General features: G+C 35.9%; 1 protein-coding gene and 1 long non-coding RNA gene across 4 annotated transcripts in view; one reads left to right on the top strand and one right to left on the bottom strand.

Annotated features, from left to right (window-relative positions):
- LOC142328695 (uncharacterized) overlaps nucleotides 1–11,725 on the top strand; it is a 41,360-nt gene extending 29,635 nt beyond the window's left edge. For both annotated transcript variants that reach the window (XR_012757333.1, XR_012757334.1), the window contains one exon: nucleotides 11,613–11,725. This is a non-coding gene — a long non-coding RNA (uncharacterized LOC142328695). The remainder of the gene's footprint in view (nucleotides 1–11,612) is intronic.
- The window catches only part of Nup107 (nuclear pore complex protein Nup107), a 153,028-nt gene that overhangs the window by 16,783 nt on the left and 108,959 nt on the right, over nucleotides 1–27,286 (bottom strand). For both annotated transcript variants that reach the window (XM_075372608.1, XM_075372600.1), the window contains exons 15-17: nucleotides 10,429–10,569; nucleotides 8,337–8,513; nucleotides 7,114–7,239 (exon numbers count right to left, since the gene is read on the bottom strand). In XM_075372608.1, coding sequence (XP_075228723.1) covers nucleotides 7,114–7,239; nucleotides 8,337–8,513; nucleotides 10,429–10,569 — 444 coding nt within the window. The remainder of the gene's footprint in view (nucleotides 1–7,113; nucleotides 7,240–8,336; nucleotides 8,514–10,428; nucleotides 10,570–27,286) is intronic.

The following is a 27,286-nucleotide window of genomic DNA, read 5'->3' as shown; positions in this document are numbered from 1 at the left end:
AGCATCACTAAAATGTTACAACAACTAATATCAGACAAAATTTTTAAAATATAAAAGCAAAAAAAAAAGAAAAAATATATAAAATTTGACTAATTCCGATAGGGAGTGTAAAAGGCTCCCTACTCGGATAACAAAACAAAACACAGAACCATACAAATTAAATTTTTGTGTTAACCCTACACTACATAAAAACAGAAACATCCAGTTTAAAACTTCATTATCATTGCACAAGAGACCATGGATGTTTCTGGGTAGTTTAAATTTATGACAACGCTGCATAACATATGTAGTCCACAAGTACAGTCATGCGGCAGTTGCATTGTGCGCATAGGGGTGCGTGTCCTCCTGTCATCAGGTACTTGTGTGTGACCCTCGTGTGTCCTATCCGCAATCAACAGAGGACTACTTCCTCACGCCGGCATGGCAACACAGAATCTTTAATCTGCCGGAGTTTATTATCTACGGTAACCATCCAATCACCTTGCCACTTTGATCTTAAGAGATTGTTTTACATGATTAGTAAACTCAGAAGTAGCAACTCGAGTGGTGAAAGAAGGTTGATTACATGCGTCTTTGGCAGTGGAATAGGGATTTTCATTACCTGGAATCCCTACATGGCTAGGGACCCAGCAAAAACTTACTTCTGTGTTGCGATTATTCAACTCGGCGATTGCGTTGTAAATTTTAATGACAATAGGATGTTTGGAATAAAAGTTTTTTAAGGCTTGGAGAGCACTACACGAGTCACTGTAAATAAGGATTTTTCTATATATTCAGGGTTAATGATGTTTAGAGCCTTATTTATAGCGTAAAGTTCAGCGGTAAACCACTCGTAACACTGGCTAGACCAAACATATAAGTTCTTTCATAGACACCAAATGCACAACCAACAGTATCGTTTTGTTTTGATCCATTGGTGTATACCACCGCGTCTGGGTTCATCTTGGAGAGAACACACTGAATCATTTGCTGGAAGACAGTAGGTAGTGTAGATTGTTAATTGTATGTCATAAGGTCAAATATAAAATTTATAAGGTTTATTCTCCACGGAGGATATGAGCACGGATACGTTGGAAAGAATGATGGTATGTCAATATTTATATGCTGCAGCAGACGTCGGGTACGATACCTACAGGTGCAGTACAACGTGGATGGTCCTCATACTTTCCTAAATTAGGATTTCTAAAGACTGAGTCAAAAGCCAGGTGATTTGGCTGTCCTTAGAGAGGAGCAAAATAAGATAATAAAAGCTGGTCTCGTCTATCCCAAAGTGATTGTTCACCACACTCTACAAGTAATCTTACGACAGGGCTTGACCTAAATGCGCCTGTGGCAAGCCGAAGGAAAGCATGATGCACACCATCCATGCACAAGCATGGTTTGACGAGCTGAAGAGTAGGCGACGCAACCGTAATCCAAACAGGAACAAACAAAGGAAGAGTAAAAAATCATACATGACCGATCAGCTCCCCAGTTGGTGTTAGTAAGGACTCGCATCATATCTAGAAGTTTGGAACATTTTGTTTTCAATTCTTTTAAATGTTTGACCCAAGTAAGACGGCTATCAAAAAATAAACCTAAAAACTTGACGTAAGTAGAGATAGTAATAGTCTCACCGTTCAGAAATATTTGCGGAATAGAAGGGTTTCGTAGCCGAGAAAAAACTACACATTTTGTTTTTTCCGATGAAAATGTGAAACCAGTAATCCTGGGCCAAGCTTCAAGGTGAGATATAGTGTTCTGTAGTAGTGTCTCTGCTGTAGGTTTTAAACGGCTTGCAATGTAAATAGCAAAATCGTCAACAAATACAGAACATGAGCCTGCACACAATTGGTAATACTGTTTATGGCTACAGAAAATAAGGTGGCACTTAATACACTACCTTGAGGCACTCCATTCTCCAAGATGACACTACCTGAAAGTGAATCGTCTACACGAACACGAAACGCTCTGTGATTTAAGAATCCCCGGATAAAAGCAAGTATATTGCTCTTGATCTTGATTCCCCATTCTTTGAGGGTGTTAAGAATACCACGTCGCCAGGCCGTGTCGTATGCCTTTTTTATATCAAAGAAGATAGCGACGAGGTGCTGGTGGTTTAGAAAAGCGTTTTGTATGGCTGTTTCCATTGACACTAAATGGTCAATGGAAGATCGTCGGAAATCACACAGTTCTGGAGATAGAAAGCCATGTCTCTCCAAGTACCATGTAAGCCTGCGGTTTACCATTCTCACCATTATTTTACACAAAACACTTTTTAAAGTGATAGGGCGGTAGCTTGGGGAGTTGGTTTTGTCTTTATACCAAGTTTTAGTACTGGTGTAATAAATGCTTCTGACCATCTGGATAGGAAGACTTGTTCTGAGAATAAACCATTGTAAATATTCAAAAGATGTTGTAATGCCGAATTAGGAAGGTGTGAAAGCATAGCAAGAAGAATGTTATTTGGTCAAGGAGAAGTGTCACATGAGTTTTTAAGTACATGTAACAATTACTTAAATATGAATGGGGTGTTTAATTCACCAACGTTTAACAATAATACTTCTATCTGTATCTTGTACCTTTGAAAATCGTTATTATATGATGAAGTGAGAGACACCGAGTGGAAAGATTTTGCTAAAGTATTTGCCACAGCCGAAGATGATGACAGGACTTCTCCTTCATCAATAAGACCAAAAATAGATTGTTTCAGTGATCCGAAAATTGCACGGATTTTTTTCCACACATTGTACATGGGAGTAGTGCTCATATATTTCATCCATGAACTCCTCTTAGCGTTCAAGAATACTCAACGGCATACCGCTCTAGCCCTGCGATACAGATTTAGATGTTCAGTTGTAGGCCTACAATTAAATTTGCGTAGTGCCTGCCGTCGATTCCTAATAGCATATTTGCAATCATCATTCCATCATGGAACGGTGGGATGTCTAGGATTACCCGATGTTTGTGGAATATAACTTCTTTCTTTTTCCTGTTTAGCCTCCGGTAACTACCGTTTTAGATAATACTTCAGAGGATGATATGTATGAGTGTGAATGAAGTGTAGTCTTGTACATTCTCAGTTCGACCATACCTGAGATGTGTGGTTAATTGAAACCCAACCACCAAAGAACACCGGTATCCACGATCTAGTATTCAAGTCCATGTAAAAATAGCTGGCTTTACTAGGACTTGAACGCTAGAAATCATACTTGTCAGGATCTTTTCTACAGTATGTTTTTCCTTTCTTTTCCACCTAATTGTGGGATATATCTGTTGGCATTCTCAAGTATTATGGATGTAAAAGAGGAACATTGGTCAAGGATGTTCGCACCATCGTCATACTGTGATTGAAAGACTTTATGGTATCCATTCCAAAACGCCTTTTCAACAATCCATCTCAGTGGCCTTCTTTTAACCTCGCGGTCTACGCCGAAACCAATAATAACTGGTCTTTCATCACTGCTATGAAAGTCATCACAAACAGACCAATTAAGATGAGGGAGTAAATTCGGTATATGGAGAGATCGATGTTAGATACAGTACCAGATGATAAAGACATGAATGTGTGTGATCCATTATTCAGTAGACAAAGTTCTACTGAAGTTGTCTTGTCTCACTCTATCATATTTCCTCGAGTGGAGCAGAAGGTTGAGCCCCGGGAAATATGGTGGGCATTGAAGTCTTCTACTATTAATGATGGAGATGGTATTTGCATGAGGAGATTTGAGACATCTAGAGCACTGAACTCAGTGTTCAGTAAGAGATACAAATTGCAGATATGCAATTTTAAGGGGATAGAGACCTCAGCAGGAATGAGAGTGATTAGTTGAATCCTTGTAGCTGACAACCCATTCTTCATAAAAATAGCCACTCCACCACTCTCTCTACTATCTACTAAACAGTCGTATCTCTCACAGAAGTATCCTCTGAGTGTAATTGGCTCATGTTGTAGAAGGTGAGTCTCTTGGTAACACATGATTAGTGGATCATGTGTGTGCGCTAGTACTCTAATATCTTCAATGCAGGACTGAAGACCTCTAACATTCCACTGAATAATGTTCATAAGGGTAAAAAAAAAAAAAAAAATAAAATAAATAAATTTAGGAAACTATATAAAAATTAGTTGTACGTGATTCAGTTTTTCTTTTTTGTATTTTTTATTTTAAAGAACTCCAATGCCCTGGGGTCGGGTAGTTCTTCAATGGTTGAAGAACTACCCGGATACTACCAGAACTACCCCGGATTGAGGATATGGTAACCTCAAGTATATGAGGTGATGGTTATGTGGGTTCCCTTTATGGGGAGCTTATTAGGTGGCTTACTGCCAGCTGCGATAGTCCCTGTCCGTACCAGTAAGACTTTGGGAACAGGGACTTTCATATGGATCACACTGTTAGCTTCACTAACTGCGACGAAAGACTTTTTATTCATCTTTGTCAGCTCTGAAATAGAGGCTGTAAGTGAAGCTACTTGATCAGAAAGCATCTGAACAAGTTTTTTAAGTTCATTGCAGTATCCGTACTGTTGATTACTAACATTTGTAAGAGTTTGTTTTGATGTAGTGGTGGCAAAAGATACATCTGGTTTAACCAGCTTCCGTGAATTATTTATCTTTTTATATTCTCTGCATGCAGCTGAGAAAGATAGCTTCTGCTCAGTACAGATTTTGAGAATTGCCTTTTTTTCTTAAAAGGTTGGGCAATCTCGGGAGCGGGCTGTATGTGAACCAGTGCAGTTCGCACATTTTTCACTTTCTTCGCAGTTAGTATCATTGTGACCTTTAGCACATCGAGCACAGAACTCTGTTTTCAAGCAAGATGCTGTAGTGTGACCATATCCTTGTCATCTGTAACATCGCCGTGGGTTGGATATGAATGGTCGTACCTGAACCGAGAGGTAACCCACTTTAATCTTCTCTGGTGGAACAGGGAGATTGATTGTCAGTATAAGAGACGGTGTCGGTTCTTCTGTTCCGCTCTGTTGTTTCATTATACGCTTCACTTCAACATCTTGGGTGCGAAGCTCATCAACTATTTCAGTGACATCTATATCTAAAAGGTTTTGACAAAAAATTACTCCCCGGCTTGTATTTAACATTTTGTTGCATTCTGCACTGATATTTATACTACCCATATTACAGAGACATAAGATAGATTGACTCTGTTCATCATTGAATGTTTCAATCAGAATCAATCCGTTACGTAATTTCCTGATATTCTTAAGGGAACCACTTGCACCTGTTATAGTTTTGTTTATTACGAAAGGTGAAACCTTTTGGAGGGAGCCACCTTCCTGACTATTTTGGAGAACAACGAATCTAATATTTTTAGTATTCAAGTCTAATGATTTGCGGTTCTCTTCAGTAGGACTTTTATCCTCGTCAGACAAAGTTGACCGAGGTCTCATCACAAGACTAGATTTGGTGGTTTTTTCAGATGGACCACCAAATTGCCCATGTACGCACGCGTACTGGAGCCAGAACTAGAACTGGGTTCACCCTGGTGCCCAGAGGACATCGTTCGAGACTCACTACGTAGAGCCATTCACCCATTGGCATGTTTTGTTCCCACCTTGGGTTATAGTTGTGTTTTGTAAGATGTCGCAACACCACCAAGTGTAAATGTAAGAAATATCAGTGTAGGATGTTGTTGTGTAATTGTGTAAGTGTGTATGTTGTAATTTAAGTAGTGTTCTTGGTGTAGTATATGTGTATAGTGTAAAGTGTTCTGCAGCTCACTCTATAGTGGGAAGAAAAGCTACACAGAGGCTAGGCCTGTGGGGATGCCAACCCCCAAAGTTTTAAATAATAAGACTCTCCGTCAGGATTTATGGAATCATGTCAGATCAACTCTGATCTGACATGATTCCCATAAACTGATTATAAATTTTGTTGTAATTGGACAGTTAGGTTAGTTATGGATTTTTAACTTCTGTAATTACTATTAAGTGCTTAATGAAAATACAAATTATGATGCAGAGTCAAAGGCAAAGCAGGAGAACATACTGAATGTTATTATAATTGTAGTTGAGAATATTATACAATTCTGACTTTTGGAATTGTAATTATTTGCCAGTTGAAACATATGACAGGGAATGAAACATTACTCAAAAAGCAAGCATTATCATATTTTATTGTTGTAAAATTGACGGTGAATTTGTTATCAAATCACAATTATAATTAATCATAACAAATTATTGTCACAAGGCTGTACAATTGCACACAAGAAAATGCAATATCTTATTTATTGCATTTTTAATTAATTGATTTCATTATCTTTTCGATCAGTTGTTATAAAAATTTTATAACATGACAAAAACTATTAAATGATTTACTTGTGATAACAAGACAGCTTCATAAAACCAAGCCTACACTAACGATATTATTGTCTGTGCTGATTGACACAGAAACCAGACACATGCTTATATTATAAAATTTTGCTGATGGAATGTTTAAAAAATAATCATTTAAATAGTTAGTAGCTGATATTTACTGATTACTAATCGATGGATTACTATGGGTTATTCATTATCATTGAAAGATATTCTCAGCTAGTCTATCAAGTAAATTAACTGATTACATCAAGTTGGGATACACTCTCCAAATATCATCATCACCTGATGAAAAGCAAGAAATTAAATCAAGCATACAAATTTAACAAATATATTTCTGTATGGCAGGAAATTAGGAGGTACGCATTATCACATTAGTAGTTCAGACTGACAGCAGTAGGTATATTTATCTCATTAGCAGTCGATGTATGGGCAATTTTTATTTATTACATTTTTCTGCTTTTGTGACAATACTGGATTAACTGTGATGTACTACCATGGTGCAGTAAACTGCTTAAATTGATATATTTTGGCCAAAATGAAGTGTCTCTGCTAATATTTTGATGAATCAAAGATTCATTAATATCTCATTAGAATGCATTTTACAAAGGTGCAATTTAAAAAAAAAATATTATTTTAATATCATTTAATATTATTCAGTTAAAAGAATTTACTTAGGCAGTAAAAATTTTTAATAAAAACACATGATAATGCTTACCATTTGAAATGAATTTAAATGCATAAAATTATCAAACATGTACTAAAAACTAATTAATAACTCAATGCAAGAGATAAATGTACCTTTGGAAGACAAAGATTACGTAGTGATTTCATTTGCTGCTGTCGTAACTGATCTTCTGCTTCTGCATCTACCATCCAACCTCCATCAGGGAATACCAACACATTGTAAAGCTGGGCTTTAACACACTAATGCCAAAAATAAATCATAAATGATGATTGTAAAACAAATAAATAAGTTATATCAATGAAATAAAAAATATCATTATTAATAATCATTAGTAATGAATTATAATAATTAAAGATCTGATAGCAATAAATTTAAGTCAACTGAAATGGCTATAGTTAAAATGAGAAATTTTAATTCTGCACACAAAACATCTCAAAAACAGTAGCAAGAGAGATTGCTCAGAGAACCATGCTGTAAGTGCCTGAATCCATTTTCTTCATGCCTATCAAGCGGCATCATTTTCACTTACTTATTCTATGGATAACCTTTTATTCTATTTTCCTCAACTACTGTATCACGGAAAAGTTCTGTTGAAATATTAGAAGTAATGAATAGTTATTATGTGAGTAGTATGAATAGGTGTTAAATATTAAGAAAGGAATATACTAATATTCAGATACCAGATTTTAATGACTAATGAACATATAAATCAGTGACATAAAAAGAAATATTAAAAATATGTAGGTATATGTATACTGCAAATTGTTAACTTATGTTATTTAGGTATAACATTGCTAAGGATAGATAAAAACAATAGGTAACTGATAAATCTGAGCAAAAATAAAGAAGATATAATTTTTTGAGAAAATTCTTTTTTATTTCTCAATGTCACATCATGATGGTTAGGGTTTTTGACCTACCCTTTATGGCAAGATTCCAAGTCTTCAAAATAGACAGATATTTGATCAATAACTTCATAATTTTTGTCTAAATCCCTTTCCAGCAAACCATCATTTTTGGATATAGATAATACTCTGAAGGTGCTATATACAGTGAATTACAAATATTTAAAAAATATAGGGAATTAAGGCCAGAAAAAAGTAAAGATCAGAGACTTTAGAAATGCGAGCTGGAGAATTTGAAAATTAGGACGGTGAAAATTAGTACATAATGAAGATATTCTGAAACAAACTGGATAAGATTTTGGTAGAATCTAAGAAAAAGGAGGGCAATGAGGTAGGCCACATTATTAAGGTACACAGTAAATTTGGTAATAAAATTATACTTTACAAACTGTAATAAAATCTCTTAGGTTTCAAGAAGAAAAGAATGATACCTTTGTCTGATGTGCCATGGCAGCTTTCCATCTTTCCAGCTCTCCATTATACTGAACCATCCTATGATCATAAGCAACTTTTTCAGTAAATGTAGCAGAACCACCAGGCTTCACTGGTACCACAGGTCTAGCATTATGGTAATGATGAAACCAATCGCTGAAACCTTCTTGTGCATCCTACAATTACAGTAAAATATAACTAAAAATAATAACTAAAGATTAACCATGTTGTGCTTAAATATGTTAAGAATTAACAATATTAATTAAAAGTACTCTTTAAACAATATTATACACCTTTATTTTTTCATTCATTCTGATTAAGAGATTATTTTTTAAAATTATTTATGAGAATTTAGATGTAGAATAGCAGCTGCACATTGTACCGTCTATTATAATATTGTTTGTTTACACCTCTTCTTGCCATGAGTAATGCATATTTTGTTTTATTGTTTCTCTTCTAATAAATAACCATTTTATTCTAATAAATTACTCTACTCACATCCACAGCAAAGTGGTAGCATCTCAGCTTTTCATCTAAAAAAATCCAATAAATTTATACTGTTATTTTTACATGAATTTTGATAAGTTTTTTAGCACGAGAGAGTAGGAAAGAAAAATATAGTTTTTAAACAACAGCATAAGTCTCTACTTCTAACACTTTATTTTATTTTAATTTTTACTAAACAGGCAACTACTGTAACTCAGCCTCTCTACTCTCACTTCTCCCTTTAGTTTTTCCTTGTTTAAAAACCAACCTTAAAAGCATGATGTTTTCAAACAGTACAAGAGATTAGAAAAAAATGTTTGGAACAGTGGATTAATAGCACAGAGAAAAAAGTACTTCATTTTTGAAACATCATGTTACATGTTATTCTGTCTTACTTTCTAAGTGCTAGAATAACATGTAGCTAAGATTTTATTAAATTTTTTATTTAGAAACTTCCAATTTTTCATGGAGAGTGGAGGATTCTTGTATTACATTGTCTAAGATATTAAATTTGACTGGAAAACTCATTATCTACTCAACAAATATCATGCATTTTTTTGATAAAACAAATTTATCAAATTACATCATATTAATCAGTAGTTTTTTAAAACCATAGTTAAAAGCATTAATACATTTTTTTTGTTGACAAATGACCTCTTTCATAGTAAGATAATTGAAATGCTTACAAAAATTGGCCTAATAAAGCGAAACAAAGTAATATATACATAATATAAATAATTATCTTATCAATCATATTTGCTATAAAATATTTATTTTGTATGAGATTATGAAATGTAATCAGTATTTTCATTATGATGAGAATAAATTCAACTGAGTTGAATTTATTCTCTAATCTAATTTATTCTCGAAGTCCAGTAAATAGGCCGAACTTCCACAGCTTGCTGAGAGTTTAGTAGTTATCTAATTCTTATTCATCACAAAATGCATATCTAGGAACAGAATTGCTTCTGAAACACTACCATCAAGAATAACACAAATCAAACTGTATTTTTACAGATCACTCAGATGGTAAGGGAATGGTAATTATTTCTATTTTCAGTTTTTATAGCTAAAATAAATACAGACATTTCAAACATTTCCATTATTGTAACAACAAGTTTGGTAATCTGAACATTAAATAACTGAGAATCAAAGAAAGCTATGACACACTCTTAAAGTATTAACAATAAATAATTCTTCATAAAAGAAAAGTTTTTTGCTGTTTGTTAACAGTATTATCAGAATTTTAACAATAATAAAAGTTTAAATGAAGGAAAGCAAGCAAATAAATGCTGCAACCCAGTTATACTCTATATGAACTGACTGTAACATAAAAATATTTTTAATGTGATAAACTGAATTTCATATATTTATTACTAATACACATTACTGTAACAAAACTGAAGTTAATGGTATGATCCCTTTAATAATACACCAAGTAAACATTACCTGAGAAAGTTAAAAAGGTACTCTCCAATTTAGATTATCCATAATAGCTCAGTCTGTAATTCAAACAAATCTTTAATACCAGGAGTCAATCTTTTAATAATACAATAATACAAGATAAATAAGGAATTATCTCAATAATGTAAAGAAGGAACTCACTAAATATGCTTTATGGCAGAGATATTCACGAATAGATGCTGCTACTTTAACAGGCATGTTTTGATAATCATGTTCATCTGTTTGCATTCTCGACTCTATGTGACACTGTGATGCAATTAGTTCTATTGAATCTGATGGAATCTATAACAAAAATAATACATAGGTAACTCAAAATAGATAATTTAAATATTGTATAGATAACTTATGATTAGATGACTTATTTGTAATAAAATATATCACTGAAATACCCTTATAAAAAGGAATCTTTCTACTGCTTTCATTTCATTAATAATGAAGTAATAAATGACTAACAAAACATACATGTAAAGAAAAAAAAAACAAGATTATTTAAACAATAAACCAGAATTTCTGCATTACAACAAAAATTTATTAAATTTTCAGAAAAACAGTTTTCGTCAAAAACTGTCTAATTGCTACAAACACTAAAGAAAATGATTTTCTATAGTCAAATAAACCCATCACATTTTAATACTGAAGACTTATTGTATAGCACTCAAATTAAAATTAAGCCAAATTTCTGACTAGGAGATAAGAATTAAAAAAAAATAGTTTTAATTTTCTTTTCTATACATACCTCACAGGTAAAACAATCTTCAATACAACTGGTAAAAATAAATTCTAACAAATAAATTAAAATTTTTTTAATTTTTATTGATGCTGTCTTTTTATTTCCTTGTACGAAGTAAAGTAAGTAAAAATTGATTATTCACCATCAGCGAAAATTTTTGGTTTTCAGATTTCCAACATAAATATTCATTTTGACCATCCCAAAATCCATTTTGATTGACTGGACCAAGTGTCCAAAAAACCCAAATCCAAAAAATTTGATTTTGGAATTTTTCTTAACTGCAGTAATAAGCCCTCGTTAAGAGCTTTTCAATGTTATATCATAAGTGGTACTTATTTTCACTAGTTCCAGAGTTATAGCCAAATAAAGTTTTAATTAATGAAATATTTTCATCTTATACGGGGAAGGCAGACTGGTTCAAATCTGGCTTCACCTTTTTTTTAATTTAAATATATTGATTTATTAATAATTAACTTCTGATTATAAAAAAATGTTTACAATAAATAATAATTCAATAAAAAAAAAAAAAATCAGAAGTTATTAATGAAATAAAATTTTATGAACTTTTCACTTAAAAGAAAATGTGTATATTTAGTTTAATAGGTGTACAAGGAAGTCATGTGATGTCCACATAAGATTTTTTCTTCTTCATCACATCTCTTCAGGTTGATGACTAAAACTGGCTTTTGGTGATGAAACTACGAGTAGAACTGATTTTTGTATGATGATGTTTCATTAGAGAATAAAAAATGTATTCTGAAGAAAAAAGTATATATGTTTTAAAATTAATTTAGAAATAAATATCTTTTAAATCACATAAAAATAACAGCCCAGTTTTGGTTACTTTATATCCTTATTTTTATAAATATAGTGCTGATGAAAAAAAAATCAATAATCAAATAATTTAAAGCATATTTTACAGAAAAATCAAAATGAGTATGCTTGTACTATTCTCCAAGATGCATAATTTTAACCATTAAAATCCAGTCTAATCTGCATCTTAAAATAAGCCTAAAAATTCTTAAATTGCCATTACAACAGAAAAAAAAACAGATGACTGATTTTAATAATAATTTCAAATATTTAATAAATATAATTTTATATACCAGTATATTGGATGTTGAAAAAAAATTTACTGTCATTATTTTAACCCATAAAGATAGAAATGAAGAAATGACTGCTCAAGGACTAATTGCTATCCTAAGATATTGTGAAAATGGAAAAATTTATTCAGGACCAAATAGAAAAATCTTAAAATCATAGTATTACAATTATAGAATCTGTTGAACAATTTCACAGAAGAAACAAAAATGAAGTATTAAAAAGATGAAATTATTCAGTAATTTGGAACAACAGGAAAAGAAGGGGCAATTTAAAAGAGCTGATAGAAATTTAGCATGAGTTCAAAAATTGAAATCAAACTTTCTTCTTGATTACTTTCTTGATATATCTTTTGGTCTAATATTAATCTTACTCCAGTGCTTTTCACTAGTGCAAATGCTTCTGTTTACTCTATTAATAAAGTATCTGACTATACTATTTTTAAGGGTGTGATAAAAAAGCTTACCTAATGACTTTTAATGCTAGTGTTTTTCAAAGTAGTTCCTCCTTTGTGTTGTCATGTAGTTTCAATTATTCATACTCTTTTTGAATGACTACCAACCTACCTTTTTGAATGATGAATGCTGTCGCATTCATCAAAATAAATCTTTTTCTGGTCATGCAAAAGGAGCTTCGGCTACTGCAAGCAAATTTTTGCATTTGGTTGCACACCCAATTTGTGTGTGCATAACTATTAGCAATAGTTATGCATAGACAATGTTACTTGCAATTTCTGATGGTCAGCCTATGATTTTTCCATTATCAAATTGCGCAAATTGTGGGATAAAAGTTGAATTTTGGGGTTTGTTGGTGCCCTACTGTATGCAAGCTACTCTCAACTGAAGATCAATGAACCATTTAAAAAACAGTTGCACCACTTTTTAATTAGTTCAACTTCCACAGCTTTGTTTCTGAATGCTTGCTTAATCTTACAAATTGTTTTGTTTAGGATCACCAAGCTTTCAGCAGAATTTGCAGGAATATGGCAAGTAGTTTATAGCGTATACACATAAAAAAAAAAAAACTGAATCAACAAAGTAAAAAAGTATGAAATATAAATAACAGCCTTAGGATGTTATCATTTGTCACAAATGGAAACAGAAACTGTTTGTAAGATGGCTAATTTTCTAATTTAGTTTTCAAAATTCAGAAAGAACACAAATATAGGCTAAATGTAAAATAAATAGCATGAAGCAGGTCACTATGTTAAAACCAAAATTTCATATTTACATATGAGGTCTGTCCAAAAAAATTACCAAACTTTTGAATTGGGTGGCAACAGGAAACTAACATATGGTTGGCATTACTTTGCAAAATGTAACCTAACACATGATAATCAGTGAAGAAGTTTGTTTGCTGTAATTATTTTAAAGAATTAATTGTTTGTATCACTTTGTTATTTTTGTGTCAAGTAATTTAGTGAACAATGCATTAAACATAAAAGTTTGTATGAAACTTGAAAAAATATTTCAGGAACAATATGAACTGTAAATAAATGCTTATGGTAATGATTATTTAAGTCGTACTTAGTGCTATGATTGGTTTACAAGAAAAACGGTTGTAAATCAGGATAATGAATTGTAATCAGAAAAACTGATACAGAATACTGAAACTGATCAGAAAACTGAATTGTAATTAGAGAAACTGTATCAGGAAAACTGATAAGACAAAACGCCTCTCATGCCAAAACATCAATGAATTTATGCATACTAACTGCTGTATAATAGTGTAGGAACTACAGATAGTTTCATTTATTTCAAGTTGCAGGTTTTAAAAATGCTACGTTTCAACTGGCTTATGATAATTTAACCGAAAAATTGGGAATTTATCAAATCACAGCAAAGCTCATGCCACATCTGATCTCACAAGAGCAAGAAGATCATAGTAACACCGTATATCAGGAACACAATTAATTTTAATTTAATAACTCCAGCTGCAAGGGGAAAATATTACTTTTAAAAACTCTAAAGAGTGAAAGATTGTAAAAATGAAAAGGTACAAGAAAGGTCACCAAAGAAATGTTTAATTGATCCTAACACTATCTAATTATAAATTACTTTTCTAATTTATAATACTTCAACTAATTCAGATGTCTTGACTACAATTATTCTTCTTTTTTTTGGGTAAATTCAGTAGAATTTACAATGTTAAGTTGAACTACAAACTGAGCTCATTTAATTTTTGGTGAAAACTGGTTGAACAGTTTTTGAAAGACAGAAATTAACATTTTGGCAGAGCAATGATAATTTTCAATTCGCTATCAAGGAATTTTTTGTTAAAACCTATGAATAAGTAAGTTAGTTACAACAGTTAGTGCTATATTTAATCAAAATTTTGTAGAAATAATAGCTGCAAATTAATTAGTTCTGTTCTCTTTAATATTTGTACGTCATACAGTTGCTAAAGGATTTTTTTCCTGTTCAGCATCCGGTAATTACCGTTCAGATAATACTTCAGAGGATGAATGACAATGATATGTATGAGTATGAGTCTTGTACAAAAGTTGCTAAAGGCTGGTGTACAGAAACACCATCCTATGAATTTTCATGGTGATAATGAAATGATATAATAGAATCAGTGAAGTACTATTTGTGACATTAAATAAAAGAGAAACCATCACTTTGCATATCATAAAAAAAAAAAAAAATGAGGAAAGTAAGGCAAATTGCATTTACTTGCAAATTTACTATCTTTTGGTTCTGTTTCATCAAAAATTGGTTGGATTTTTAAAAAGAAAAACTTTATGTGGTTTCTAAAAACGAAAAAAAAAAATTGTGAGAATATATATAATCTTAAGAATTTACATAAAAATTTGAAAACAAAATATGTTTCCAAATAATTAAAAGAGATAGAAAATTGTTTAAAATGGTTGCATAATGATGATATTTTGTACCATTCTACAAACCAAATCAAAGGAAGTGATTAAACATAATTAAGTACTATGAACTTACCTCACAATAAAACCAATGATACAGTTTTTAAAATATCTGCACTTACACATAAATGAGCTATAAGTGTCAGTGAGTGTAAGTTCCAATTTATATTTACCACTAAACAGTTAACTTTATTGCAAGCAGGTGGACTTTACTTCATATGTGGATGTCACTGCGATCAGATGTGCTTTCAGAGCTCCGTGTAATAGTGGTTTTTTTGATTGGTTTTTTGGTAATTTAACTGGATTTTTATTATTTTATTTTTTTTTTTTTTAGGGCGAAAAATGATTGGTCGTTATCATCGCCCGGAAAATAAATAAATACATAAAAGTAATTAAAACTTATAACTACTATCACAGGAAGCAAAATCCGGAATGGGTGTAAAAGGCCCATTCTCGGATAACAAAAACACTAACATGTAACTTAAAACTACGTTAAAAACTATCATATTAAAACTAAATAAAACTTAAAACTAAAAAAAGAGATAAAACTTACAACTAATATCACAAAAATCTTACAACTAATATCACAGACGAATTTAAAAAAACATAAAAAAAAAAAAAGGAATATATATATATATATATATAAAAAAAATTCCGATAGGGAGTGTAAAAGGCTCGCTATTCGGATAACAAAAACAATACAAAGGACTAGAGTAATTAAATTTTTTGTATTAACCCTATAATACGCAAAAACAGAAACATCCGGTTTAAAACCTCTTTATCATTACACAAGATACCACGGATGTTTCTGGGTAGTTTAAATTTACGACGCAATGCCGCATAACATATGCAGTCCACGAGTATGTGGCGCACAGTCACGCGGCAGTTGCATCGTGCGCATAGAGGTGCTTGTCCTCTTGTAAACAGGTACTTGTGTGTCCTATCCGCAATCGACAGAGAACTACTTCCTCACGCCGGGGTTTTCTGTATGAGGAGTCCCATGGTAACACAGAATCTTTAATCTGACGGAGTTTATTATCAACGGTAGCCGTCCAGTCACCTTGCCACCTTGATCTTAGTAATTGTTTTACATAGTTAATGAAATTAGAAGTAGCAACTCGGGTGGTGAAAGGAGGCTGGTTACATGCTTCTTTGGCAGCGCAATCTGCATGTACATTACCTGGAATCCCTACGTGGCTAGGGATCCAGCAAAAACTTAATTCTGTGTTGCGATTATTCAAATCAGCGATTGCGTTGTAAATTTCAATGACGATAGGATGTTTGGAATAAAAGTTTTTTAGGGCTTGGAGAGCACTACACGAGTCACTGTAAATAAGGATTTTTCTATATATTCCGGGTTAATGATGTTTAGAGCCTTATTTATAGCATATAGTTCAGCGGTAAACCACTCGTAACACCGGCTAGACCAAACATATAAGTTCTTTCATAGACACCAAATGCACAACCAACAGTATCGTTTTGTTTTGATCCATTGGTGTATACCACCGCGTCTGGGTTCATCTTGGAGAGAACACACTGAAACATTTGCTGGAAGACAGTAGGTAGTGTTGATTGTTAATTGTATGTCGTAAGGTCAAATATAAAATTTATAAGGTTTATTCTCCACGGAGGATATGAGCACGGATACGTTGGAAAGAATGATGGTATGTCAATATTTATATGCTGCAGCAGACGTCGGGTACGACACCTACAGGTGCAGTACAACGTGGATGGTCCTCATACTTTCCTAAATTAGGATTTCTAAAGACTGAGACAAAAGCCGGGTGATTTGGCTGTCCTTTGAGAGGAGCAAAATAAGATAATAAAAGCTGGTCTCATCTATCCCAAAGTGATTTTTCACCACAGTCTACAAGTAATCTTACGACAGGTCTTGACCTAAATGCGCCTGTGGCAAGCCGAAGGAAAGCATGATGTACACTATCCATGCACAAGCATGGTTTGAGGAGCTGAAGAGTAGGCGACGCAACCGTAATCCAAACAGGAACAAACAAAGGAAGAGTAAAAAATCATACATGACCGATCAGCTCCCCAGTTGGTGTTAGTAAGGACTTGCATCATATCTAGAAGTTTGGAACATTTTGTTTTCAATTCTTTTAAATGTTTGACCCAAGTAAGACGGCTATCAAAAAATAAACCTAAAAACTTGACGTAAGTAGAGATAGTAATAGTCTCACCGTTCAGAAATATTTGCGGAATAGAAGGGTTTCGTAGCCGAGAAAAACTACACATTTTGTTTTTTCCGATGAAAATGTGAAACCAGTAATCCTGGGCCAAGCTTCAAGGTGAGATATAGTGTTCTGTAGTAGTGTCTCTGCTGTAGGTTTTGAACGGCTTGCAATGTAAATAGCAAAATCGTCAACAAATACAGAAATGAGCCTGCACACAATTGGTAATACTGTTTATGGCTACAGAAAATAAGGTGGCACTTAATACACTACCTTGAGGCACTCCATTCTCCAAGATGACACTACCTGAAAGTGAATCGTCTACACGAACACGAAACGCTCTGTGATTTAAGAATCCCCGGATAAACGCAAGTATATTGCTCTTGATTCCCCATTCTTTGAGGGTGTTAAGAATACCACGTCGCCAGGCCGTGTCGTATGCCTTTTTTATATCAAAGAAGATAGCGACGAGGTGCTGCCGATTTAGAAAAGCGTTTTATATGGCTGTTTCCATTGACACTAAATGGTCAATAGAAGATTGTCCTTGTCGAAAACCACACTATTCTGGAGATAGAAAGCCATGTTTCTCCAAGTACCATGTAAGTCTGCGGTTTACCATTCTCTCCATTATTTTACACAAGACGCTTGTTAATGAAATAGGGCGGTAGCTTGAGGGGTTGGTTTGGTCTTTACCAGGTTTTAGTACTGATATAATAAATGCTTCTGACCAGCCGGGTGGGAAGACTTGTTCGGAGAATAAACCGTTGAAAATATTCAAAATTTGTTGTAGTGCCGAATTGGGAAGGTGTGAAAGCATGGAAAGGCGAATGTTGTCCGGTCCAGGGGAAGTGTCCCGTGAGTTTTTAAGTGCATGTAACAATTTTTTAAATACGAATGGAGTGTTTAATTCACCAACCGAATCACCAATGTTTAACGATAATACTTCTATTTGTATCTTGTACCGTTGAAAATCGTTATTATATGATGAGGTGAGAGACACCGAGCCGAAAGTTTTTGCTAGACTATTTGCCACTTCTGAGGGTGATGAAAGGAGTTCTCCTTCATCAATAAGACCGAGAAGAGATTGTTTCGGTGATCCAAAAATTGCACGAATTTTCTTCCATACAGTAGACGTGGGAGTAGTGCGTGAGATAGTGGTCACGTATTTCGTCCATGAATTCCTCTTAGCGTCCAAGAATACTCGACGGCACACCACGACTAATATTAATTAATATTAATTATAAATATAATATTAAATATAATAAATTTTTTATTTATTATAATAAATATAATATTAATTATTAATTAATATAATATTAATTATTAATTAATATAATATTAATTATTAATTAATATAATATTAATTATTAATTATATAATTATAATTTATACCGCAGGGCTAGCCCTGCGGTATAAATTGATTGGAATGCTTTGTGGTATCCGTTCCAATCTGCTTTTTCAACAATCCATGTCCGTGGCCTTCTTTTAATCTCGCAGTCTACACCGAAACTAATAATAATTGGTCTATGATCACTGCCGTGAAAGTCATCTCACAAACAAACCAATTAAAATGAGGGAGCACATTCGGTGAGCATATGGAAAGATCAAGGTTAGATACAGTACCAGTTGATAAGGACATGAATGTGTGTGATCCATTATTCAGTAGGCAAAGGTCAAAATCTTGTCTCAATCTGTTTATCATATTTCCTCGAGTGGAGCAGAAGGTTGAGCCCCAGGAAATATGATGGGCATTGAAGTCTCCTACTATTAACGATGGAGATGGTATTTGCGTGAGGAGATTTGAGACATCTAAAGCACTGAACTCAGTGTTCGGTGATAGATACAGATTGCAGATACAATTTGAAGGGAATAGAGACCTTTACTGCAATAGCAGGAATGACAGTGGTTAGTTGAATTCTTGAATTCTTCATGAAAATCGCTACTCCACCACTCTCCCTACTGTCTACTAAGCAGTCTTATCTCTCACAGAAGTAACCTCTGAGTGTAATTGGGTCATGTTGTAGAAGGTGAGTCTCTTGGAAAAACATGATTAGTGGATCATGTGTGTGCGCTAGTACTCTAATATCTTCAATGCGGGACCGAATACCTCTAACATTCCACTGAATAATTTTCATAAGTGTAAAAAAAATAAATAAAAAAATTAAATAATTAAATTTCGGAAATTATACAAAAATTAGTTGTACGTGATTCGGTTTTTCTTTTTTGTATTTTTTATTTTAAAGAACTACAATGCCCTAGGGTCGGGTGGTTCTTCAACCATATCCTCCAGTATATGAGGTGATGGTGGAGGAGATTTATTTGAATGGGATGCTGCAGTTAACATCCCAGAGGGGGTGGTTATGTGGGTTCCCTTTACGGGGAGCTTATTAGGTGGCTTACTGCCAACTGTGATAGTCGCTACTCGTGCCGGTACGACTTTGGGAGCAGGAACTTTCGTGTGTATTACACGGTTGGATTCACTAACTGCGACGAAAGACGTTTTATTCAACTTTGTCAGCTCTGAGTTAGTGGCTGTAAGTGAAGCTACTTGATCAGAGAGATTCTGAACAAGTTTTTTAAGTTGATTGCAGGATCCGCACTGCTGATTATTAACGTTTGTAAGAGTTTGTTTCGATGTAGCGGTAGGAAAAGATACATCTGGTTTAACCAGGTTCCTTGAATTATTTAACTTTTTTTATTCTCTTCGTGCGGCCAGGAAAGACAGCTTTTGCTTCATACAGATTTTGAGAATTGCCTTTTCTTCTTTAAAGATTGGGCAATCTCGGGAGCGGGCTGTATGTGGACCACTGCAGTTTGCGCATTTTTCACTTTCTTCGCAGTTAGTGTCATTGTGACCTTCTTTAGCACATCGAGCACAGATCTCAGTTTTTGTACAAGATGTTGTAGTACCAAAACCTTGGCATCTGAAACATCGCCGTGGGTTGGGTATGAATGGTTGTACCCGAACCGAGAGGTAACCCACTTTAATCTTTTCTGGTGGAACAGGGAGATTGAATGTTAATATAAGAGACGGTGTCGGTTCTTCTGTTCCGTTCTGCCGTTTCATAATACGTTTCACTTCAACAACATCTGGTGGCAAAGCTCGTTAACTATTTCATTGATATCTATATCTAAAAGGTCTTGACAAAAAATTACACCCCGGCTCGTATTTAAAGTTTTGTGGCTTTCAGCACTTATATTTATACCACCCATATTACGGAGACGTAAGATAGATCGACCAGAATCATCTTACGTCTTACGAAACATCGTAAGATGTTTCGACCAGAATCGATCCGTCGCGTAATTTCCTGATATTCTTCGGGGAGCCACTTGCACCTGTTACAGTTTTGTTTATTAGGAAAGGTGAAACCTTTTGGAGGGAGCCACCTTCCTGACTATTTCGGAGAACAACGAATCGAATATTTTTAGAGTTCAAGTCTAAAGATTTGCAGTTCTCTTCGATAGGACTTCTATCCTCATCAGACAAAGCTGATCGAGGTCTCTTCACAAGACTTAATTTGGTGGTTTTTTCAGATGAACCACCAACCATCTTGGAATTTGATATAGGAACAGAAATTTTAGTCCCACGAGTACCGGCGAAAAACAGACCACTCCAGCAGAGCGCACGCGTACTGGAGCTAGAGCAAAGTACAACTGGGTTCGCCCTGGTGCCCAGAGGACATCGTTCGAGACTCAATACGTAGAGCCATTCACCCATCGGCACGAATTGTTCCCACCTTGGGTTACGGTTGCGTTTCGTAAGATGTCGCAACACCACCAAGTGTTAATGTAAGAAGTATCAGTGTAGGATGTTGTTGTGTAATTGTGTAAGTGTGTATGTTGTAATTTATGTAGTGCTCTTGGTGTAGTATATGTGTATGATGTAAAGTGTTCTGCAGCTCACTGTATAGTGGGAAGAATAGCTGCAGAGGCTAGGCCTGTGGGGACGCCAACCCCCAAAGTCTTAAAGAATAAGACTCCCTGTCGGGGTTCACTGGATTTGGACATTGTAATATATCGAGGTAAGGATAATGGACTGACGTACAAATTGTTATGAGTTTTGGACATGGACTACAAAAGTTATTAGAGTTTTTTATATTAGACATAATCTTGTATTAAGTGAAAAGTTTTACAGTTCTTTTGGATATCTTGGTGAGCTGTTGAGGACCTAACAATAGTGTAATAGCTACTAGGAGTCATTCTGGGTTATTTCAACTCGGCAAAGTGTTTAAAAATCTATTTTGGATTAGTTTTTTTAATAACTTTTAGGTTATACGTGGTACTAATATAGAAGGAAAATTTTCTAAGTGGTAAGACAAGTTGTGTCTTGTCCGCTACGTCACAGACTAAACTAGTAAACAACAACTTGTAAAATTTTTCATAGTTAGTATTCAGAGAGAAATTTTTCTAAGTGTTATAGGCATACTTTACACGGGCTTTTCCTTTTTCCTCCACATCTTCCATAGTTTTGACAATAGATCCAAAATTCCTTGACATCTTTACGAATCAAAAACTTCCCGACCTTTTGACCCCCCCAACATTTTTTGACCTAACATTCGAACAGATACATTTTACCTCCCGCCAAATTTTCTTTTTGGGGCACCCCCCCGTGGGGGGAATCGCTGAACGCGGAATTGTCCGCTGATCCCAAATCAAGGACATGAGACGTCGAGGCTCGTTACCTGTAGAAGATACAGCCTCTCAAGGGGCTGGAACCTCGAAGGGAAGTACAGGAAGGAGAGAGATCCCGACAGAAGACGTAGAGGGAATGGATATTGGGGTTACAAGCCAGGACAAGAGTAAATGGAAACAAATAGAAGGACGAGGGGCTAAAAGAGCAAGGGCTGGATCTTCAGAAGAAGAGGAGGCTCCCCTCACACTACAAGAGGTCACCTATAAATTAGGTAGTGCATTATTACAATTGAGACAATGGACCGGCAAAGCAAGCGTGACCGCTATCAAGGCACATGAAAGGGAACTGAGCGACATATACAGAGAATTACAGAGACTGAGTGAAGAGACTCCGGATACGACTACCCAAGGCACACAGACAGAAGGTCAGTACAGAAATGAGATGTCTGACATACTCGATGTCAATCTGTCTGATGAGCAGTTAATTGACAGACTGTCTTCACGATGGTCATCATGGGTGATGAACCGTCTAACCCAAGTAAATGCTCCAAAAATAGGGGAGGACAGTTGTCATTTTGTTGACTTAAATGGACTGAGGCCTAGCAGCCACTACGCTGGGGCTACACCATGCTATGGTTCTACAGGATTCAACAATTCTTGAGGACGGAAAAATAACAACGTGTGGTACCAAATACACGGTTATGTTTGATTCCAGCAATGGGGAAAAGGCCATGGCAGCCCACGTAATAAAAGCTCTAAGAAGAGTAGTGGGAAAATCAGAGTCAGCAGTCTTTGTGGTGCCCAACGGGTATTATAATTAAGAAAATTGTGATATACCTCATGAGAAAAGGGAAGACCCTACCGAGAATGGTTCTCCCAATTTAAGTGAGCATGAAAGAGCGAGATCTAGATCTGCCTCGAATAGAAGAGGAACTCCGCCGGTTACGGAGAGTAAGACTGTGGTAGTACAGGCGCCGGGAAAAACATACGCGGATCTCTTAAAAACAGTGAAAGATAAAGTCAAGGCTGAGGAAGCAGGGGATATCTTATTCATCAGGAAAGGCCGAGACCAACAACTAGAGGTCAGAATTAGCGGATCACAGAAAGCAGGTAAGTTTTCCTCTCTGCTCAAGAATAGGGCTGAAGAACTTCAAGTTGACATTAGAACCAAAGGCGACCGTAGAACAGTGGTGCATGTCAAGGACCTGCTGTACGATACTACAGAAAGAGAAATCAAGGAGGCGATCGAAAAAGTACTTGGAGTTGGTGAAGGTTTTCAAATCACATCTATAAGAGAAGCATATGGCAATACAAAAAATGCCACTGTGGTCACAAACCAAAGAAACGCTACTAAGCTCATTGTATCAAGGCTGAGGGTTGGCTGGGTGTGCTGTAGAGCACACATACGCACAGAAGTCGACATGCTATCGTTGCTGGAATACAGGGCATGGCAGGAGAGAATGTAGAGGTCCGGATCGTTCAGAATTATGTTTCAATTGCGGCAGACTGGGACACGTTATCAAAGATTGCAAAGAAGCAACGAGATGGCTTGACTGCGGATCTACGTCACATAGAACTGCTAATACAAGTTGTAACAAAAATCATGTGTAAGATATTTCTAATCAATAATAGGAGCAGGCTATCGGTGGATCTGTCGATAGAGATGGCCACAAGAAGCAATTTCAATTTTCTGGTGGCCACAGAACCCAACATGTACTCGGTGACCAGGGGTCAATGGTTGCCCGACAGAAACGGGGACGTAGCCATTAGGAGAATCGTAGGCAACGTGGATCATAGTTTATACCATAGAGAAGATGGCATTGTAGCCATAGAACTAAATGATATAATAATTATCGGAATATATATCAGCCCGAATTGGGACATGAGTTTTTTTTCAGCAGAAATTACTTAGCTTACAACAACTTATGACACGCTCCCGTAAAAGAACAGTCGTGTTGGGAGATTTTAACTGTACGACAGCATTGGCTGGAGCCACCACCTCCAATGCTAGGGGAAGAGTTCTTGAGGAACTACTGGAGGCCACCGGGGCGTCCTGCATGAATGAAGGGACTGCCACGTACCGTGCGAGAGGACATGAATAGACTTAGTTTTAGTTGACGGCAGGTTGAATATTAATACAATTGATTTCGCAGTCCTCAATGAGGAAATCGGCAGCGACCATAAGGCCATTTCAGTCACTATTGGAGATCACCCTACAGGAACAAGACAGATACACATCAACCACCGATTGAACGACTTCCAGATCCACCGCGTAATCAGAAACGCGGCAAATAAAATCATGAACTGCGCACAAATAGACCCGATGATATTTCAAGACATCATCAAGGAAGAAATGGCCAAGATACCTCAAAACAACAATAGACACCTTCCGGTATACTGGTGGTCACCGGAAATAGAAGACCAAAGGAAGATAATGCAACGGTGTAAAAGAATTGCACAACGTTTACGAGCTAGAAACGGCATGATAGAGGAAGGCAATCTAGCTGTAGAAAACTACAGACAAGCCAGAAAGAAAATGAACTTTTTTATAAAGCAAATGAAAAGAAGTAAATGGCTGGAACTGTGCGATGAACTTAATGCTGACCCCTGGGGCAAGGCATTTAAAATCATCACTAAACATCTGGGCAGGCATGTGCCGACGTTGAGTAATGAAACGTCGGCACAACTAGTAAGAACATTATTCCCCAGAGCGGAAAATCCTAACAGATCAGTGATTGGTTGCGAAGGCGGCAGGTTCACTCAGCAAGAGGTAATGGAGGCTATCAGCAAATTGAAGAATAAAAAAAGCCCAGGGCCTGATGGCATAACAGCTGCCATCATTAAAGGTCTTGCAAAAATAATACCCTGGGAAATGGTGGACATTGCCAACTTTGGCCTACAAAACAGGTGTTTTCCTGACTGCTGGAAGGCAGCCAGGACGGTCTTTCTCCCCAAGGCAGGACCAGCCAATGAAACAGGAGGTTATAGATCAATTACGCTAATTAACAATATGGGGAAGGTCGTAGAAAGACTTATTGAAACCAGGCTTAGGAAAGAAATTGAGGAGAGGCAATGCTTACACCCAGAACAGTACGGGTTTAGGAGAGGATGCTCTACTATAAGTGCTATTGAAAGAGTTAAAAACTGGGCTTTAACAACTAGAAGTGGATCCTGAAGAGTCAGGAAAATTCCCCTCATGATTATGCTCGATATCAAAAACGCTTTCGGCACAGTACCGTGGATAGCTATAATAGAGGCCCTACAAAATATGCACATAAGATGGAGGTAATGATTAATCTGATTAATCAGATTAATCATTACCTCCATCTTAGGTTTATCGAAGTTAAAATGCTTGAAGGTAAAGCTATATATCAGGTGTTTGGAGGCGCTCCTCAGGGATCCGTGCTTGGACCTACCCTGTGGAACGTCTTCTATGATGGGATTTTAGATTAAATTACCCGGAAGGGGTATCAGTGGTCGGCTATGCGGACGACATAGCGGTTCTAGTGGAATATAGAAATGTAGATATCGTAGAGGACAAAGCCAATCGAGCGCTATGTCTAATTGACGAGTGGCTGGAAAGAAATCAGTTGCAGATTTCTCTTAGGAAATCTTGTTGCATGGTTCTTGCTGGTAGAAGACCCATCAGAAACATAAATATAAACATCAGAGGAGAAAGAGTCATCGAAGTCAACGAAGCAAAATACCTTGGTGTTCTGCTAGACAAAAGCTTAAAATTTAGTAAACATGTCGATATGATTTGCAACAGGGTTACCCCCACCATTAAGGCCTTGAGGGGGCTTTTTCAAAATCATGGCACAACTAAGATGGAAATCAGAAGGCTGATAACAGCGGCCACCACATTGGCGTTATTGTATGCGGCCCCGGTATGGGGAAATGCAATAAATACACAGAGAAATAACACTAAACTAAAAAGTGTTCATAGACTCGCTCTGCTTAGGGTGGCTGCAGGCTACAGAACAGTGTCGTATGATGCGTTGTGTATAACAGAAGTTCCCCCTTAGATTTGCAAATTAGAGAGAGGACATTAAGAGCCACGGGACTTCCCAGAGGTGAGACCATAGAGCTAATACAGCAAGAGTGGCAGAATGCGTGGGCGCACTCAAGAGTTGGGGATTGGATGAGAAGGCTAATCCCCAACATAAATACATGGGTTGGTAAGAGACTGGGTGACGTGAACTTCTATAGCACGCAACTATTGACAGGCCATGGTTGTTTTGGTCAATATTTCTTCAGAATTGGGAAGAGGGCCATTCCACTATGTGTTTATTGTCAGGAGATCGACAATGTAGAAAACACACCATCTTCGCATGTCCCAGATGGGCTGATAATAGAAGGGAAATTTTAATTAATAGACTGACCCCTGACAATTTAATTAATTGGATGGTGTATAGTCAGGAAAATTGGGACTGGTTCAAGAAGTTCACGGGGGAAATTCTCCGTATTAAAACAGACAAAGACAGAAGACGGGGGTCGTAGTTAAAGTAGGGAAAGGAGGACAGTCCCTCCGTGGAGAGCCCGCATGCTGAGGTGTGTGGGTTCCTGAGAAGGGAGGGAACTCCTGGGGAACTGTGGGGTAAAGTTAAGACCGAGTCCCGGCCGCCGGTGTCGGCCCTGCAGGTGCCTTGGTGCTTAATGGGGTCGGTGCCGCCGGTTTGAGGCATGGCAAAAGACAAAGAACGAGACCCGGTTCCCTGCCGAGGGGCTGAGGGACGGTGTTGCCAGACCTTGGCCATGTGGTGGGGGATTAGAGGCATGGCAAATGGAAAATAAAAGATCCGAGACCGGGGAGGCTAACCTGCCGTGCCGGACGTGCTGCCGGTGGGTGGGGGACGCCTCCTTTGTATATGTACACTCTCCCCAACTGCGTATACTTAAATGGATATCCGGTTGGGGAGAAAAGGGAAGGGGGAAAAAAAAGGTGGACTTTACTTCTTTACTTGTAGTATTAATGTTGCAGTGACTAAATAAGCAAATGCAGTAACACCGCCTACCAAAAATTACAGTTTAGAGGTTCACAAATTAAATATTAATTACCAGTTTGAAATAATACATATTTTATTTCAATATAATTTTTTTGATAGTATAAATTCAGTTGTAATTTTAATAAAAACAATATTTTAAGTTCAAACTTTATGAACCTAAAAAATCATTTATACAGATCATTCAGATATTCTTGATATGCAGACCATCAGTGTGTATGTGTGTGCAGGTTAAATGAAATTGCAATGAAATTATTTAGTTTCTGAGAATTATGTCAACAATGTTACTTATAGCAAGTATTTTGAAACAAAAAAATATCCTAATATAGACTTCTACAATCCATTTTACTAGTAATATTACATTTATTCCTACTGTAGAAGTTTTATCCACAACTTTCAAAATCACAGCAACTAAATCTGAAAACAACAGGGTTCACAAGCTCTCAACTGGTTTAAAAAAGCTAATAAGTTC

Source organism: Lycorma delicatula, chromosome 1 (genome assembly GCF_047948215.1).
Source record: "Lycorma delicatula isolate Av1 chromosome 1, ASM4794821v1, whole genome shotgun sequence".
NCBI lineage: Eukaryota > Metazoa > Arthropoda > Insecta > Hemiptera > Fulgoridae > Lycorma > Lycorma delicatula.
Note: the sequence above shows the minus strand (reverse complement) of the source record. Positions and strands in the feature narration are given on the sequence as shown.